This window comes from Chinchilla lanigera, unplaced genomic scaffold, assembly GCF_000276665.1.
Source record: "Chinchilla lanigera isolate Chin_1 unplaced genomic scaffold, ChiLan1.0 scaffold00050, whole genome shotgun sequence".
Lineage (NCBI taxonomy): Eukaryota > Metazoa > Chordata > Mammalia > Rodentia > Chinchillidae > Chinchilla > Chinchilla lanigera.
In genome coordinates, this window is record NW_004955451.1 from 865,332 (window position 1) to 884,276 (window position 18,945).

Below are 18,945 nucleotides of genomic sequence, written 5' to 3' on the forward strand. Positions count from 1 at the left end.
ATAAATGATGCTTTTGCTGATAAATGATTCTTTTTATGCAGACTATAGAGGAAGATGTCTTAAGGCAGATGAACGTTGAGCTGCCTAATGCCTCTACCTATTATAAAATGGTTAGAAATAACCACAGACTCCCCCAAATTATCCCCAAAATACTACATTAAATTCAACAGACCAAGTACATTGTCAATGGATTGACTTTTTTCTTTGTTTTCCTTATGTAGCCCAAAAAGGTCAGTGGTTGAGTGGATTTTTTGACTATGGATCTTTCTCAGAGATTATGCAACCATGGGCACAAACTGTGGTGGTTGGTAGAGCCAGGTAAGAACAATTTTGTTTTGGAATTGCATTTTCCTCCCAACTGAAAATAAGAAAGAAAAGAGCCGTGGCTGTGTAGATTTTTACCACTAGCACTCTCTTCATCTAAACTTTCTAAGAATATTGGATTATAGCCATGGCCAAGGCAGCCTAACTGGAATACTGCTTTCCAGTAGTTATTTAGTATATCACTCCAGTGATGTCCTTAATCTTAAGGCTGATCTTGACAATATTTCCTCTTTTTAATGCTGAAAGAAAAGCTTCTGGGGGCTGTTGAGCCCAACTGCAATAGCAATGGCCCACCAAAGACTCTCTCCTCCAAAGACCACTTTCCTTCAGGAGCAAACAGCAAGTGAATCAGACTCAGCTTCTTCTCTACATAACATGAGAGAAGTTTCTTCTTGGCATCAAGATTACTTAAGTGATTTATGTACTATATGGGATTATAATCAGATTTGAATTACCAAGGAAAAAAGTTTACTAGAAACAGGCATGAATAAAGTAAGCTAGAGTAGGCTGCTGGGATACCCATATTTTTCAAGTGGGAAATTGAAGTTTCTATTAAATTTTAATGCCCACTCTAAGAAGTGCTTCACTCAACAGCAAGCTCCATACAAAATAATCTGCAGCACTCACTATAACAAGCACCTGCCAAGGCTGATCTTAATCTAATTCTGTACTGCAGAGACATGCTGCCCGAGGGACCCGCATCTGGAGCTCACCTGCCTCTCGGGGGCAATCAGTTTTCCTTATCTTGGTGAAAAGTGGCACCTGCTCAAGATTCTCAAACATGCCACATTGGGTTGAGATTTAGATTCTAGCCCTGAAAATAATTCTAGGCTTTGTAGTTCTCTCTGTACAGCAGGTCAGCACACCTCATGCTGCCAGTGACAAGGAGCCATCAGATGGCAAATCCCACAGACAGGGTCTTCCACTGTGACTCTGAATAGGAGCCAGATCTGGAGTCAGCGCAAACAGAAACTCTCTGGAACTAACTGCTTGTTTTCTTTACAGTCTTAGGTCTTTTACCTCTCCCCAGGTTTCTGGGTCCCAGTGAGAATTATTCTTCATGCCAGTCAAATTTCCACTGGGGAGCTGGAGCTGGAGCATGCACTCAAGCTAGAGCCTCCCACCCAGGATATATATTGGCTTTTTACAAAATCCTAATATCACACTAGGACCAACTTTTTTGAGAATTTGTCTCTCATCTATTCTGCTTCAGTTTTCCTATCTGTAAAAAACATGACAGATTTTAAGCCTCACAAAGCCAAATGTTTGTTAAAGTCTTTAAGATCTTCCCATGGGAAATAAGAGAACAGTGCTTTCTACTTATGACTGGAAGAATAGGGATTGTTCTACTCAGATCAGTCAAGCTTGGCTTTGGTTAGCTCTGCCATTGTTTATTCTGACACCCACTCTGACTTTCTCCCTTTCTTTCCATCTGATGAGTTCTGAGCCTCTTACTCCAAACACATACACATGCTCACAAGTATATAAAACAAAAATGGAACTAGCTTCTTTCAAAAGCAATGGCATTTCAAGAAATAAATATAAATGTATTCTTCTGGGATTGTTACTGTAAGTGCTGCCAAAACTCATCCTTGGTATGTATGTTTGGAATATGTGTGCTATTGGCTGTAAATTGTCTTTTATTATTCCATGGCACCTTGTCCAGGGACACACTATAAAACAAGATGTAGCATCTTCATGTGCTAGCCTGATAAAATTTATATGAAGTATAATAGAAAACAGAAGTTGTTCTGAGCTGTTTTCAAGTTCAATAAATAACTGTAATACTCGGATAAAGATGTTCTTTATTAGGTCACATGGGCCCTAATATACAAGTTATAAGTTACCGATTTAGGGTGGCTTCTGCAATTACAAGTTTCCAGTTGGATTGTTAATCATTGTGAACAGAAATATTTCTAAACCCTCCTGTGTACCTCCTGCTCGTTGTCTGGTTGTCCAGAGGGCTTTTGATTTTGATTCAGTGCAGGCAAGTGACAAGGGGGTGGGTGGTCTCTACTCATTCCCCCTTAGGCCTCTAGTGATGACAAGAATCCATTTCCAGTACCCAGTGTATCAACCAAAGACCATCCTTCATGGAAAGTTTGTTATGGAGATGCTGTGGGGAATGAGAGACTAAACCCTATCCCAGCCCCAACCCTAAGGAATGTGATGAAGACAGTGAAGATTGAATCATTTTCCAGAATGCCTCTTGTTTTACCTCTCTCCTTTCCCCTACTTCCCCTGTCTCTTTCTGATTTTTCCTAGAAAATCTTTATGAAAAACAAGTTAAGAGGGTGTCATGGAATATAGAAAGCCTTAAGTACCTCAGAAGCTTTTTAAATTAACATAGCTTTGAGATTAAATTTATACTTTCAATATAGATTTCACCAAGATTACTACTCACAATTATCCCTGTTTCATTGCACTCTTCCAGTGAAAGAAAAGGTTAAGCGTTTGTTTAACCACTTCCCTACTCAGCACTTTTTGCTCCTGTCCTGGGGGTTGAACTGAGGGCCCTTGCACTGAGCTATGTCCCTAGTCCCTTTTGTTTTTTTTAGAGATAGGGTCTCATTAGTTGCTAAGTTGCCTAGGCTTGGCTCAAATTTGTGACCGTCCTGCCTCAGTCTCCCAGACTGCTGGGATTACAGGTGTGCACCATCATGACCAACTTGGCACATATTTTTCATCATCTTCACGGCATACGCACAGTACATCCACACACCCAATTCTAAGACCTAGTGTGTATACCCTCAGGTTTTATCTGGAACCACATTATTAATATTCTCCACAATGCCATTAAAAAGTTACTGACTTTCAGATTCCTACCACCTTTCAAACCATTTCCTACCATCCTCATCAGCAGATGCTCTGGAATGAGCTGAACAAATTCATTTGGCAACCTCAGAGGTAGATGTGTATGCATATCTACCTGAGGCCAAATGAAGAGGCTTTCCTAATACAACTCTTAATTTGAATTTCTCTACATTGGGGCATTTCAGAATAGGAATGATTCTGAGGATGGTTTTCCAAACCCATAGGGTCTCACATTTAACCCCTGGAAGAGTCAGATTCCCATCTGCTGTGTTTGCTTCTAGTCTTTCCCCAAGTGTTGAAATGTGATTGGAAAATAAATAAATGTTTGTAATCTTCACATGCATTGGGTTTTTATGTGGCTCTTTCTATCAGGCTAGGAGGAATACCTGTGGGCGTAGTTGCCGTGGAAACCCGAACAGTAGAACTAAGTATCCCAGCTGATCCGGCAAACCTGGATTCTGAAGCCAAGGTAGATCGCCTCAAGCACACTCTGAGTCTGTGCATAGAGCTTTGTGTTTACAGCCTTTTTTCACTGTTGCAGTGCCTGTGGATATATCAGAAGCATTGCAAACCACCAACTTTGAATATCAGACCATCATGTGATCACTTGTAAGATAACTCTAGGTACACTGCAAGCCACGTTCTGCCTGAAAAATTAAATAGGCCTTTACACTAGTCTTGTTGATGCTAGAAAATACTCTCATTTTGTTAGGGAGAAAGGCAGCTGAGACAGTGCTGTCTCAATGATCCCAGAGTCTCTAAGCACCTATGTGGACGAGCTACAACCAGGGTGTAATCTAGTCTGTTCTAATGCCTGGCATGGACACCATAGCCCTTTGTTTTAAAGGTAGATTACCTTTTCAAATCCTGACACCATCTAGAAAGTGAGGAGTAGGAAAAGTAGGAAGTAGGCTACTCAGCAGTGTCACGTCAAGTGCCTATTGATAAACCACAATACAGAGAAGGCTATACTAAACAGAGAGGTGGAGGAACTTGGAGGCTTAAGAGATGGCTTGCTTTGAGGTGTTGTAATTGAGTCATGTAAAGTTGCTTTTGCAAAAACCTGAATGAAGGTTCCTAGGACTGCCTTCTAAGTCAAAGATTCAAGATCCTTTCTTTTTTCCTTCAAAGATGATCTTCTTGAACAACAGTTTTCGATTGATTGGTTTGATGTGGAATTTTCAGTTTTTAAAAAATAATATCCTATTCCTTTTTCAGAGGCTCTTTCTCAAAGTGTATTGTTAATTGGGTCTTTCACTTTCCCCAACAGATAATTCAGCAAGCTGGCCAGGTTTGGTTCCCCGACTCTGCTTTTAAGACCTATCAAGCTATCAAGGACTTCAACCGTGAAGGACTCCCTTTGATGGTCTTTGCCAATTGGAGAGGCTTCTCTGGTGGGATGAAAGGTGATTGGCCTGGCTATGGGCTAGAGGGTATCACTGATTACTGGGCACTGTGAGGTAAGGGAGGAAGGACGGTGGGTTTAGATTCTACAGAACCTGCGGTTGTCCTGACAGCCAATGACCCTAGGCTTTTTTGGAGAGTATGCTCCATCTGAGATACCTTCAGAGTTGCAACTCAAATGGAAAAACATAGTATGTTTCCTAGTTCCATACAAAATTACAGAATAATCTACTAATATCATCTAGTTAGACTACTGTTGGGAATTTAGCTTTCACAGGTAGATTTTGCACAATTCTGATAGTCCTGGGAAAAAGAACGTGCTTGTCTCTACCTGTCTTTTTTGGGCATGTTCTTCATCCATGCTACTCTCTAACATTCTGCAATGACCAAGATGCGGAAATTAGCATCAACTGGAAGGAAGTGAACAAATTCTGTACCAGAGGCTGTTCTTTGTGGCAATGTGTGGCATGTTGTATTATCCACCAATAGCCCTGTGCCTGTGGCTCCAGCAAGATTAGATCATTACTACACAGGCTCTGTTTTGTGCTATGGGAATTGCTTAGTGATTAGCTGGCCTGTATCACCATTAACTGAGAATTGTCCTTGAGCAAAGCCACTGTGGAGAGCATAGGGAGAGCCAAAGGGAAGACACACTGCACCTCTTAAAATAGTGAAGCTGTCTCTCCAGCAGCAGAGACCTATGGCCATGCTAAGGCCAGAGGCTGTACACTTGGAGGCTGAGAAGGAAGATGGGTGTAAACCTCATTTATTTCAGGATTCTGAAGTAGCAGAAGGGTTAAGGGAATGGAAGGAGGGAGAAGTTGATATGCTGGAGTGATTAGAGACTAGTAAAGATGCATAAAATGTAGAGCAATGAACTCCCAATAGGATACATAAAAGTAGCTTAGAACAGAAGCACCCCTGTCCTCTGAGGTTTGGATAGTCTGGCTAAGCCTCCTTTTATTAAACATCACATGGTGAAAGATATTCAAAATTTTTGCCAATTATTTTTCTTTCCCTTGTCTGGCTAGGAAGAACCCTATAAGGCTAGACTTCCCTGGGAAAATGTAGAGTAGGTTGGTTTTTGGGGAGTTTTTTAGTTGAAAAGTTACCCTTTTCCCATATCTGCTAAAGAACTTCCACATTTTGCACTTCTTCATTGGACTATACATGCAAATTAACATTTTTGTATTTTTTTAAACTACAAAGGTAGATTTTTTTCTTTCCGAGATAATAAATTAGTGGAAATATCATGAGAAATTGAGAGTACAATTCTATACATTTTTACTGAGTTCCTCTGTGCAAGGAACTATAGTAGTGACTTCAGAGAAAATGAAAATGTCTTGAGCAGAATGATAAAGTGATAATGTATGAACAAAATACCAGGAGGTTTAAAAGAGGTTGGTACCACATCAAAGCTAGGGAGAAAAGGGTAGGCTAACTCCCCTTTCACTCCTACATATGAAGTTCAGTTAGCATTAGATTTCACTTGATTCCTAAGTCTTTGACTGGAAAGACCTGACAGAACACAATGCTGTCTTCCTTGGTGGCCTTTCTGCAGGGGCAACTGCAAATGTACTTTTCATAACACACACTTGGGAGGAAGTGAGGATATCCTATCTAACTAGAGTTCAGAGTTTGGGCAGGGGATTTAGCTCAGCGGCACAGCGCCTGCCTGGCAAGTGCAAGGTCATGAGTTCAATTCCCGGTACCAGAAAAAAAACCCAAAAAACAAAAAAATAGAGTTCAGAGTTTAAAAAAGTCAGCAGTACCATTTCCAGGAAGGCCATTGATTCTTCTGCATATTTTAGTTTAGGTCCAGATTGGCTGCTAGTCCTAGAGCAATAAGAAAAACAACAACTAAGATTCATTGAGTGCTTTTCACCAGAAATTGCTAACCATCTTACATGTATTATCTTACATAGTCATCACAAAGCACTTCTAAGAGATAGGTTGTATTGTTACCCACATTTTACACAAATTGAGGGGTAAGTAAATTTCCCAGCATGATTCAACTAAAAAAAACGAAAGAGTTGGGAAAGGGATGTAGTTCTTTCTGATTTCCTGTAGCACAGTTGGCTAATCTGAGATCTCAGAACCAGATGAACTAGAGAATCTGGAGTAGAATGTTAAGATTACTGAGAAACATAATCTACCTATGCCCTACCCTTCTTTAGGGACCTTTTTGTTATTATGAAGAGAAATTTCAAGACCTTAGAAATTTTTTTAATATGATAAATATACATAATAATACTGCCAGGTCCAGGCCAGTAATCAAAGCTACTGTATTTGGAAGGATCACAAATTCAAGGCAAAATAGTAAGACCTGTCTCAAAAAACATAATATTTGTCACTTTATCCATTTGTCAGTGTATGCTTAGTGATTAGCTGGCGTTAAGTATTCACAGCGTTGTGTAACCACCAGTACTATCTACACCCCAAACTTTTTCATTATCCCCTACTTAAACTTGGCACTTACTAAATAGTAACTGCCCATCCTCTCTTCTCCCCCTCTCTTGGTCAAAAATGAGTTTCAGAGTAGGGCCAATTGTGTCTTCTGAATTTTGTTGCTGATGCATCCTTTTATACATCACAGAAGACAAATAAGCTTAAGGGAAGATAGAGATCTGTGTGGAAGTAGGAGGGGGAGGAACCAGACCTTTCATATTTACATACAGGTCAGGATGTTCCTGCGTATTATCTCATGTAAAGGGACCTAAACTGAGAGCCTCTTGTCATTCTCTACATCCCTTGGGGAGATGTTTGCAGTTTTGGTTTCAATACTGGCTGGGGATTATGCAGGGAGGGAAAATAAACAATTATGCCATCCCTCAGTGCACACAAACACACAGCCAGGAGCCGACTGCACTGTGGGTAAAATGACTCCAAAATTGTGTGTAATGAGTAGGAAAAGATTAGAGACAGCTCTTGCTATGCTGAAAATTGACATTAGTGGAGGGGGAAAAAAAACTCTTTACTAGTCAGCCTAGGAGGTCTAATTCGAGCAGTAAAAATATAAATAAATAAATAAAAGCTTGTCAAGATGGTATTGGTGCTTTTTTCCAATGAGCTCTATCTGGCCGGAAGGCTATTCAGCATAATGCAAAATTAAATTATAAAAACTGGCTGAATATTTAGATGGAAGAGCCATTTGGAAGCAGTTTATTTAGACGAACCGGCAATGACCCACAACAGGGAGACATCAAGCGTGAAATTTACTAGAAATTAGCACCAGGGTCCCAGCCTCAGCATGAATAGCTTGATAGGATGCAAATCCCAGTGATATTAAGCCGCCTCACTGCTGGTGCTACAGGGTCACTCTCAGTTGGCTTTTCATGTTATACTTATTATTTTTTTCCTAGGACAGGTTATAAATAACAATAAAAAAACCCACATTTATTGAAAACTTTAACTGGAATGAAAGTCTATTTTAAAGTCTCTGATTACTCGGATGTTGAAATACACTGTCATCTCCCCCGCACCCACCACCCGGCCATAATGAACTCATGAGAGACATTATGTATATGCAGCTTGTGTATGTGCAATGTTTACCTTCAGCTTCTAACAGATAATCTTGCCCAAGCCAATAAAATCTGTTCCAGTTTTGAGAGTGTAGGGTTCTGTGGAAACACTTTCAGCCACCTTGCTCTGTTGCTTGGTACATGTGGTTGCCACAGTTTATCCGTGTTGTACAATAATGAAAGCCCTAAGCAGGGGTAGTGCCTGGGTGCTGAGAACATGCTTCAGAGGCTGTGTATGAACACCAGACATACATATTCTTTGCCCAGAATGCTAGAAAACTTGAAGTTCCTGCCCCTGTGGTGAAGAACCCATCAGTGTTTTCCATTTCCTGGTACATTTGTCAGGGCCAAGAGCTGACAGCATATGTATAACTTTAAAATTCCCTAGATTGATTTCTAGTGTAAACCTTTGGGAATCCCCCCTCCCCTGCTACTCTTGGTTGTGTTTTCACTCTATCTCTTAAACATAAAGGGATTTCAGACAGTTGTATGTCAGACTGTTGCCAAATGTTTAAACCTGCCTTTCAAAATATGTGGTTTTAGGGCAGCTGCAATTCAGTATGAACATGTTCATTGTAGAATTTGTGTGTTTGTTTGTATTTTAATAGCCTGCTGTTGGGGTGTTTTGTTGCTTGGATTGTGGGTTTTTTGGTTTCAAGGTTAGATAGAGGTGTTATTTTAGTCCCAGGCATGTCAGCTTTAATGAAGCCTAAATGGCCCTTTTCTACTCTAAAATCTTGCACTTGTAAGATACTTGTTTGGCAGCCAGGTTTAGCCTTTCACATAGCTGCTAGCATCATCCGTACAATTTCTGACACTTCTAAACATAGAAAAAAATCCAGACAACACTTGGTAGTATTCAATCATTTATTTAAGCCTTTTTTTTTTTCTGGTTTTATTTCACTTAGCCATTGCATTAGATATTAGAAAGAGATTTCTAATCCCAGCCTCATGCTCTTTCCTAGCAATAAGAATGAGAGTAAAAGTGAGATGGCAGGAGGTGAACTTTTAAAACCAAAAAGATCTGAGTTTGAGTCTTATCTCTGCTGCTTACTCTTATTGAACTAAGTTTCTGTTTACTCACCTGAAAGTTGGATATTTATAAGATAATGTTCTCATGTTTAAATGATTCATGTGTGTATTCATATGTATATGTGTGTGTGCAGTACATATGGGGTATACAGTATGCTATCCATAATGATGAAAAAATGTATATGTGTGTGTGCAATACAGTCGGGGTACACAGTATGCTATCCATAATGATGAAAAAGAGGAACCAAAGTGCATTTCACAAACATGAAAAATGCAAATACACTTAGCTTCATTCTAAACACTTCCTGTATAAAATGAAATTAAGTGGCTTTTAAAAATTAACTGATGCCTGGCAAGCGCAAGGTCGTGAGTTCGGTTCCCGGTACCGGAGAAAAACCAAAAAAAAAAAAAAACAACAAAAAATAAAAATTAACTGAAAGTACATTATAAATAGTCTTCCCTTTTGGAGAATTGGAGATGTGAACCATAGATAATACAGAGATAGATTTTGATATCAATGATTTGAACAAACAAGTGAATAAAAGGCTGGAAAGGGCTTGGGGTATGGCTCAGTGGTAGAGTGCTCGCTGAAGTGCATGACAACCTGGGTTTTGGGTAGGAAGGAGGCTAGAAACTTTATCTTCATTTCTCTATCATATGTTATTGTGGGGGTTTTTCGCAGGTAGAATGACTTTTTATGCTGTCTTCTATTTTTTTAATCTTCACCTTTTGTCTCTGCCTCCACTTCTATGTGCACAAGGCCATTGAAGATCCCACTTTTCTGTTACTTGTTCTAAACTACTCTTGGCAGCACTGAAAAATGTACTGCTAATTACACAATTATTTTATTATGTAGCACTAGTTGAAATATCCACTAAAGAATTAATTTAGTTAAAATAATTTGAACTGAGCAATTATTTTCATAACTACAGAATTAGTGTAAAGTGCTTAAAGTCCTTTATTTCCTGCTCTTCGTACAGCAGTCGTGTAATTAGCAGTAAATTTTTTTGGTCTTTGCATTCCTCCAAAGCAATAGATGTATTTGCTCTGATCATGTGTACAGAGCACATGACCATACACATTCCACATAGTATAGGGAGTGCTTCCTAGGCCAACTTGGAATTTATGAAGTCTTCACACACAAGCCAGCTTGACCGGTGGACAGAGGCATGTGCCTTGCTGTGAGCTGTGCTCACTGATGCTTTGCGTAGAGCCATTTTTACTTTTGAGAAGGTGACAGTTTAATTTGCCAGTAACTAGAATGAAAGCAATTTCTATTTGGTTTGCTCTTAACTTCTTGAAGAATGCTTCTTTGCCTTGGATTTCCAGAATTGATTTATTCCAAATTGAGATCTTCTCTTTGATAGGAAAGTTTGAACTCAGTAGAACCTGTTATTTGATGTTTAGAAAGGACCCATTGTGACTTCACTGAAGTACTCATTAAACATCTGGAATCATAAAGCTAGAACTTTAGCAATTTAGACTTCAGGGAGCTAGGAAATAGAAAGAAGTCCATAAAAAGTTGAGAACTAAGTAACTGATCCAGCTTTCCAAAAACTCTACTTAGGTACCAGGTGTCCTTTTCTTCAGGCTGCTTCTGGCCTTGGGGGCATTACAAAATATGTTTTATAGCAAAATGAAGAGGTGGTGGTATGTGGCTGTGTGATAATACATATTTTTCTCTCATTGATATCCTATTAAAATGTGTTAAATACTTTGGTTTTCTTTCTTGTAATCTTTCTAAACTGTGAATGTGCTGATTCCTTCAGCAGATACTTACTGAATGCTGACTGTGTTCCAGGAACTAGGTAGGACAGTAGGGTTACAAAGATGAAGGATCTAGTGTTTAAAGTAAAATTTCTGAAGGATCCATTTCCAATAGCTGTACACTTTAAGGACTCATCACATGCTAAAAATCATGAGAGGAAATGAAAAGAGCTAGAGTAGTTCCTTCCTTCTGAAAACTTAACATAGTGAGAGAGATCACATACTGACGTGAAAAATACTCAGTAGTTGTAGAGCACATGTGAATTAATGTGGTGAAACCCAAGTATAGAAATTCAGGGAGGATATAAAAAGGATATGCAATATGGAGAGCTTGCACACTTTATCTTGTGAAAGATAGTACATTTCTCTCTTGTGCTTTTGAAGATCGTCTGGGATCTTCAGCATAATACATATGGATATACCAATCTATTTTGTCTTCAGAGTGGCCACTCAGGACCTGAGGTGGCTGCAGCCCCAGACCTATCACCTGTGGCCATGAGCAGCCTTCTCAGGTAGTCGTAGTGTGCCATAAAAAAATATTTTCTATGTGTGCCATGATGTGAAGAGTATTTGGAGAGGATAAATATCATGATTTCCAATTTTTCTCACTCTATAGATATGTACGACCAAGTGCTGAAGTTTGGTGCTTACATCGTAGATGGCTTACGGGAGTGCTCCCAGCCAGTGATGGTTTACATTCCTCCCCAGGCTGAGCTGCGGGGTGGCTCCTGGGTTGTGATTGACCCCACCATCAACCCCCGGCACATGGAGATGTATGCTGACCGAGAAAGCAGGTAGAGTGCCTTCCTCATTTCTGCTCACTGACTCTCGGGACCCTCTAGCTGTTGGTTTCCTCCTAGAAAACATTATGACTAAGGCAATTTTTTTTTAATCTGTCCATTGCCAAAGGACTCCAATGTCAGAAAAATAGGCTTTCTAAATAATGTCTCCTGGCATGAGAATGAAACCAGGCCTGAACTGAGGTTCTCAGCATAACCCCCTGTGCTAGATTCCTTTACTATGAAACCCTCTCTTCCAGGCACCTCTGAACTCGATTCTCCCCTCCCACTTGTTATTCACATGTGCCTGGTCACTGTTTTCATAGTCTTGGGGGTTTTATGTTTTGCTTTGGTTCTTAATAGTACTGAGGATTGAACCAAGGGCCTTTACTCTGAGCTACAGCCCCAGCCTCTGTGTGTGTGTGTGTGTGTGTGTGTGTGTGTGTGTGTGGTTTTTTGTTCTTTGTTTTTAAATTAAGTTTATTGATATACTTCGGGTATATATCATGATCACATTCATTATAGAGAATTTGTACCTGTTCATAATATAAGTTGATTATTTTTTTCCCTCATTCCTGTACCCTCCATTCAACCCCTTTCCCTTTCCTTATTTACAAAAGCTTTGTTTCCATTTCTTCCTTCTTTCCTCATCATTTTTTCTTTTTTCTTCCTTCCTTTCCCCCTCCCACCTCCCTAGTTTCCTTTCCCATTTGAATATTTTCTTCCTGTTTCACAGTATCTGTTGTACATTTTGGTCTTTATTTGCACTTTCAGGTTTTCACATCAGAGAAACAATGCAGTATTTACACGTGTGTCTGATTTATTTTAATTTGTTCTTTTGAGGGGGGAGGTTTTTTGGTGGGTTGTTTCTTTGTTTGTTTTTGAGACAGGGTTTCACTGACTTAAGTTACCCAGGTTGGGCTCAGACTTGCAGACCTCCTGCCTTAGCCTCCCAGCATGCTAAGATTACAGGAGTGCACCCATGCCCTGTTTCACTCTCTCTCTCTTAAGTTTATGGCAGAAGGAGCTTAAAGTGAGTTGGAGTAGAAGGACTGAATTGTTAGTCTGGAGTTCCTGAGTTTTAACTCACTCACTATGGAGAAACTTGGGGCAGTCTTTATACTTCCTGGACTGCTTTTTTTTTTATTTATTGATTGAGCTGGCTGGTCATTGATATATACGACAGCACCCACATTCTGTGACTCCGGACCAAAGCTTCCTTCCTTTGGAGCCCTGGGTTTCACACTGCTTTCCAGGAGACTGGAGGACACAGCATTTGCAGTGCCCAAAAAGCTATAAGAGAGAAGCTCAGGTTTTCTGGGAGGTGGCACTTCAAACTATGTAGGTAAACCAGATTAAATCCAGCATCCTTTGATAATGTTTCTCAACACTTTCCTAAGTAGGGTTCTAATACTTTTCTTAGGTATTTCTTTAACATTTGCAGTGCACATTCATGTATCCATTCATTTTATTGCAGCACCTGCTTCTCTCTTTCCTCCAACACATTCAGCCTTCTACTTCAAAAGCTGCCTAGGAAAGTCTAGTAGCTTTACTGTCAAATCAATAGACTGTCTTTCTACATTGAGAGGTTTATTATTTTTAAGTCCTAATCTAGCTCCTGACCTGATGATCAGATCAGAGACCATTCCTGTGAAGACTTTGGAATCATACTATCTGGTTGCAAATCTAGTTCTGCTACTTGCTAGATTTGGACAAAGTTCTTAAACTTCTAGTACCTTAGTTTTCTCACCCATAAAACGGGGAGAGTATCAGTATCCTCTCTCATAGTGGATATTCACTGGTAGGATTTTTTTTAAGTATTCATCTGTCAACACTTAAAACAATGCCTTACATGTACATACTAGGCATTTGCTGAAATTTTTTAAATATAAAAATTTTTAAAGTATTTAAAGCATAATTTTTGGTCAGAGGACATGATTTGTGTTACTAGTGGCAACCTGACACCTTTCACTTTGCTAATTTCCACTGCAGTGGGCAGAATATTTTATCTACCCTTTGACCTGGCCTAGTGTATCTGACCCTAGTCCTGTCAGCAGACTTACCGCTGTGGTATAGGATGATCAGCATTAAACCCTCACTGGTACAGTGCTAGAGGTGGTTGCCCTGCCACTGCACCTATAGCACTCTTTTTTTTCTTTTCTTTTTCACCCCCCTGGAAAATAATGTGATTCCAGTCGCCCTTATCAGCTGTAGGTGGTGGAATCTGTATTCTCCCGTTGAGATGGAAGTCTACTGGTGTGGTAATGAGAATTATTTTAATTGCTTTTTGCCAGGCCTTTCTAATACCTCACTTAGACACTTCTCTGGTGCCTGCTTTTCTCCCTGGGGTGACTTCTGTGAACCATGGGTGGGCAAAACCATAATGAAGCTATTTCCTGGTCCACAAATTGTAACTGGCCTCATTCTGTTGTCTCTTTCCTTTAAAGTACCTCTGTTTCTGTTTTGTTTTGTTTCTCTCTGATCCAGGGGATCAGTTCTGGAGCCAGAAGGGACAGTAGAAATCAAATTCCGCAAAAAGGATCTGGTGAAAACCATGCGTAGGGTGGACCCAGTCTACATCCGCTTGGCTGAGCGATTGGGTATGTCTGCTTGTCGTCCTGGCAAATCAATGAGCCATTCAGCTGATTTGTAATGAGTGCATTCATAGGCCAGAGGAGGAGGCATTGAAGCATTTGATCAAATTCATGATAATCTTTATTTACTGTCCTCTGTATGGTAAGAACCCTGGTAGAATGAAATAGTGTGTGTAATATGAGGGAAAGTGAACCCTGAAAAAAGCAAAAGTCATTTGAATTTTCTTCTGATATTTCCTTATAGTACAAATAGCCCACTTTTCTAGGATATTCCTGTAAACAATGATTAACTGGAAGTTGCTTTTGGGGGCAAGCTAATGAGGCAAAGAATATGCAAGACTTAAATATGTCCTGTTTCTGTTTGTCCCTTTGAAGAGTCTGTCTCCATTTCTGAGGAATGTAAAAGTCAGTGTCTTGTTATGGAAAAGCTGGAGTCTCTATCCAGGCAGTGTTCTGGGGTCATCCTGAGCCAGAGAGATGAAAGTAAAGATTGTGCGCTGTGTGCTTCCAAATCGTGGCCGCAACAGCAATAGCCCTGGGAGCATTCACGCTTGATGCTGCCAGCCATTGCTCCACTGCTCATTTGTTTTCAGAACTTTTGGAAGGCACTTGCAATTTGAACATAGAAATAAACCATGGGAGCCCTATGTTGAGTCCAGAGTCTGAATGAGTTTTAGATTCTTTTAAAACAGTTTTTCTGCCTCTGTCTCCCATTGAGCCCCTTCCTATGTCAGTAAAGATAATTCTTTTGTTGGTTGGTTGGTTTGGTTTTTCTAAAGGAACAGAGAGGTTGTTTTTAAAAGGTAGTGAAATTCAATGAATGGAAGGAGTGAAAAAGAAAGATTCTAGCTCATTTATGTTCCAAAGAGTGATTTCATTAATAAAGTACCATTTGTGGGCTCTATATATCTTCACCATCGGGAGACAGAAAAAACTGCCAAGTGTTTGCCTACGGTGTGAAGACTGCACCACCAGGCAGTTGGAATCCTGAGCTGCGCTGCTTGCCAAACACAGTGACTGGAGGTACAATAAACCCTGTTGTGTCCCATTGTTTGCCATTAAGTAACAGCCACCAGTAACTCTAACCGGCTGCAGCCTGATCCTTTTATGGGAAATGCACACTTACAACAAGAAATTGGCAAAGTTGTTTCTAAAATCTATTGCCACCCAGAATTGTTGAGGTGATTTTTTTCTCTTTCTTTTCCAAACAGGATAATTACTTCTGACCAACCCCATACACTTTAATTAAAGTAACTGCAGCTCAAGAGCAAGTTACTTACAACTGTACAGAGAGAGAGCTCTAAAAGCTTCAGCCACTGATAAGCATCTCACTTAGATGGCTCGTAATTGCTCCCAGCATACAGCGATTGTTGCTGCTGTTTTTACCACTAATTCTGTACAAAGACAGCCATGCTACAATTGCAGGACATAGCAAATTGCATAATTTTCCTTCTTTTTTCTTTTTTTCTCTTTTTTCTTTCCTTCCTTTTCTTTTTCCTTTTTTTTTCTGGTTTTCTTTCTGGCCAATTTAAAATTTGTCAAAGTCGGTCTTCTTCTGGATCACTGCCCTTTGATATTTCGCGCACTCCATTTGCCACAAACAAGCCGCAGGGCCGCAGTTCATGCTGACTCTAGCAGAAGCAGAGAGAGCTCCATTTATCTTACACTGCCTGCTGAATTCCTGCTCATTAACTGGGGGTTCACTGCCTCTTTTTAACCCCCCAATGGCTGTTATCATCCCTTCAGAGTAACAGGATGGTAAGGAGACGGATATTCTCTACATCTGTTTGCAGGATGACTGGATGGTGAGGGGTGTGGGGCTGAAGCTTCCTTGTCTTCAAGTAAAGTGATATTGCTCCCACCTTCACCCAGCACCTTTTAACTTTTGAAGCACATGAAGGGGAGAAGGAGGAGATTCTCAAGTGATGGCCATTTAATCATTTGTTACAAATCATCTCATTATCAATTTCCTGCCCACACTGAAGAAAATCATATTTACTTAACCTTTACCAAAATGGGACTTAAGAATCTGTAGTCTGCTATGAGGTAGGCTCTGGCTGAGGGAAACTTGGGAACATGAGCAATGGATTTGGAATAGAAATAACTATGTATGGGGCTGGGGATTTAGCTCAGCGGCAAAAGCGCCTGCCTGGCAAGCGCAAGGTTGTGGGTTCGGTTCCCGGTACCGGAGAAAAAAACAAACAAAAAAAAAAGAAATAACTATGTATGAATCTTGGATATGTTGCTTGCAGGTAAATTGTTTAACTTCTCTGAATATCAATTCCTTCATCAGTAAAATGGGAATAACACTCCCACTTAGCTAATGTGAGGGTCAGATTAATATATATTTGCTGTAAATCTACAAAGCATTTCTCAAATATGGAGTCTGGCATCATTTCTTTTCAATCTTCACCATTAGAAGAAGCAGATGGGCAAGTGTGGTATCAAAAATTCTCTGTGGCTGTGGCCCACATCTGGAAATAGAAGTAGGCCCATCTCTCAGGTACTTGCAGTGTTTCAGGGAGATATCTCTCTTGCCCTCTCTCTCTCTCTCTTTCTCTCTCTCTCATATCTCTCTTGCCCTCTCTCTTTCTCTCTCTCTCTCTCTCTCTCTCTCTCTCTCTCTCTCTCTCACACACACACACACACACACACACACACACACACATCTGTGTCACAGAGACCAGCCCAGATACGAAACCAGTTCTTTGGGGGTTCACAGTGACTTTTGACTCCTTTCACAGTGCCTGCAATGATGGACTACCAAAATGCTTTTTCACAAAGTGGGTGAAAATGACATCATTTTCTAAACTAGGAAATTAAGGCAAAAAGCAGGGTTAAACTAATCATCTAAGACACAAAATAAGTGTATATAAGAGCCCAGAATAGAATTTTCATTTCCTATGTTCTACTTTTTAAAAAAAGAGTTCCTCAGATTTTACCTCAGCTGAATACTGAGCCTGATCTAAATTAAACAGAGATTCTTTCCTTTGTGATCTAAAGCCAATTGCACTGAGAAAATCTGATTTAGGAGAAAGCCTATAGGAATGGATGTTATCTTGTATTCCTGATCTCTTCCCAAATCGGCCTCTGCACTAGGGAGTACTCACAGAACACTTAGAGAAACCAGTACACAGCTGATTGACTGTTAAAAAAATATAATCATTATTTATTCTCTTAGAATAATGAATAGTATTAATTTCTGTACAGCTGACTTCATCTGTCCAGATTTTGTGTGTGTGCCGAGCCCTTACACATTTTAATAACTGATCTTAAGATCTTTTGTCATTGTATGTGGCTAGTTTAAGTAGGAAGGTGGAGAGTGGCTACTTTGCAAATCTGTGATTATAATAGAATATAAAAACAGTGCATACTTTGATTTCTGATTGAAATAAAGAAAATTACCACAGGAAGAAAAGTGTACTATGTCCAGATACCAGAGCTTGCATTACTGAACAAGTTCTGACCCTGGATTCTCAGAACCAAGGCTTAGTAGAGTCATTTTGGGGAAGATTACCTCCCAGCATTTTGCTTGTCTTAAGGAAATTAAATTCCTTTTCTAGAAATGGAGCCCCAGCTTTCCAGGGCCGTTTTGTGTCCTACTGTCATCCCTCTACTGCATTACAAAGCCAGGAAAAGGGAGAGTGGCTGTGGAGCAGGACTGCTACGCTAGCCTGGGCTCTCAAGTGCTGTGACCTGAGGTCCTCTCCTGGATCTTTACCCTCCTCTTTTGTTCAGAGAGAAGTGACAAATCAATTTAGATGGAGAGAGAACTGTCCAGCCCTAGTGTGAAGCAATTATAAGTTCCCCACTGTCCTCCTCCCATAGTACAAAGAGCACCTGGGCAAGAGTCACTGAGGGGGACCTTGTTCTCCATTGTGGCACTGTTCCCAGACACCTGGGCAGGCTGCCATGCAGCTTCTCTATGTGCCCACATAGATCGTTCCCTGACAGGTGACTCAAGCCACAGAGCACTGTTGCTGGTCCTCACCTGCTCCTTCCAGGCCTATCTGGCACTCAGGCCTGTCTAGCACTTCTAGCCTGAGGTGCCTGGGTGCAGATAGAGTATTGTGTTGGCAGATAAGGGTACACATGTCTGTAAAAAAAAATCTTCAGGAATGCTAAGGCCTGCTTAGCAGGCAGTATGACAGGAAAGGGGCTTGGGACTTACCGTCTGAGCTGGGTAAGCTTTTTCATTCTTTTGTGTCTACTTTCAAGAGCTAGTGCAGTTATTTGAGGCAAAAAGTGGTATCCGTGCCTGGAAAGGTGAGATAGGAGAAAAAAAAATTCCATTATATATGTCTTAGAAGTAGCTTCTATATGTTGTTCATGGGTATCCTCACTGGCACTGTGGCCATTCTGGCTAGGAGGCTGGTGAAAACAATATAACGTTTTCTATCATGAAGGTGTCGGGAATCTTGCCTTGAATCTTGTTGGCAATCCTTGAAAACCCACCTGTTCACTCCAATGCAGAAACTGCTTGGCTTGATACCATTTAGTGTGACAGTGATGTTTTCTGAGGGGTCATCCTTAGTCTGATTCCTTAATCTCATTGTATTTATAAAAACACCCCCTCCCAGGAAGCAGTGATTCACTATTCTGTCAGACCAGGGGACTTGGCAAGCCTTTCCTTAGAGGGAAACTAAGTTTCCCCCTGCTTGAAGGTGTCACAGGAATGTCTGAGACTCTCTTCCCAACTTGGTCTTAGTT

At 40.4% G+C, this 18,945-nt stretch overlaps 1 protein-coding gene across 1 annotated transcript in view; it reads left to right on the forward strand.

The window, feature by feature from the left end:
• Acaca (acetyl-CoA carboxylase alpha) overlaps positions 1–18,945 on the forward strand; it is a gene marked incomplete at its 5' end in the record, with an annotated part of 230,860 nt that overhangs the window by 186,299 nt on the left and 25,616 nt on the right. The window contains 5 exon segments of the mRNA XM_013519172.1: positions 222–318; positions 3,511–3,607; positions 4,409–4,544; positions 11,479–11,656; positions 14,129–14,241. Of these exon segments, the coding sequence (XP_013374626.1) occupies positions 222–318; positions 3,511–3,607; positions 4,409–4,544; positions 11,479–11,656; positions 14,129–14,241 (621 nt within the window).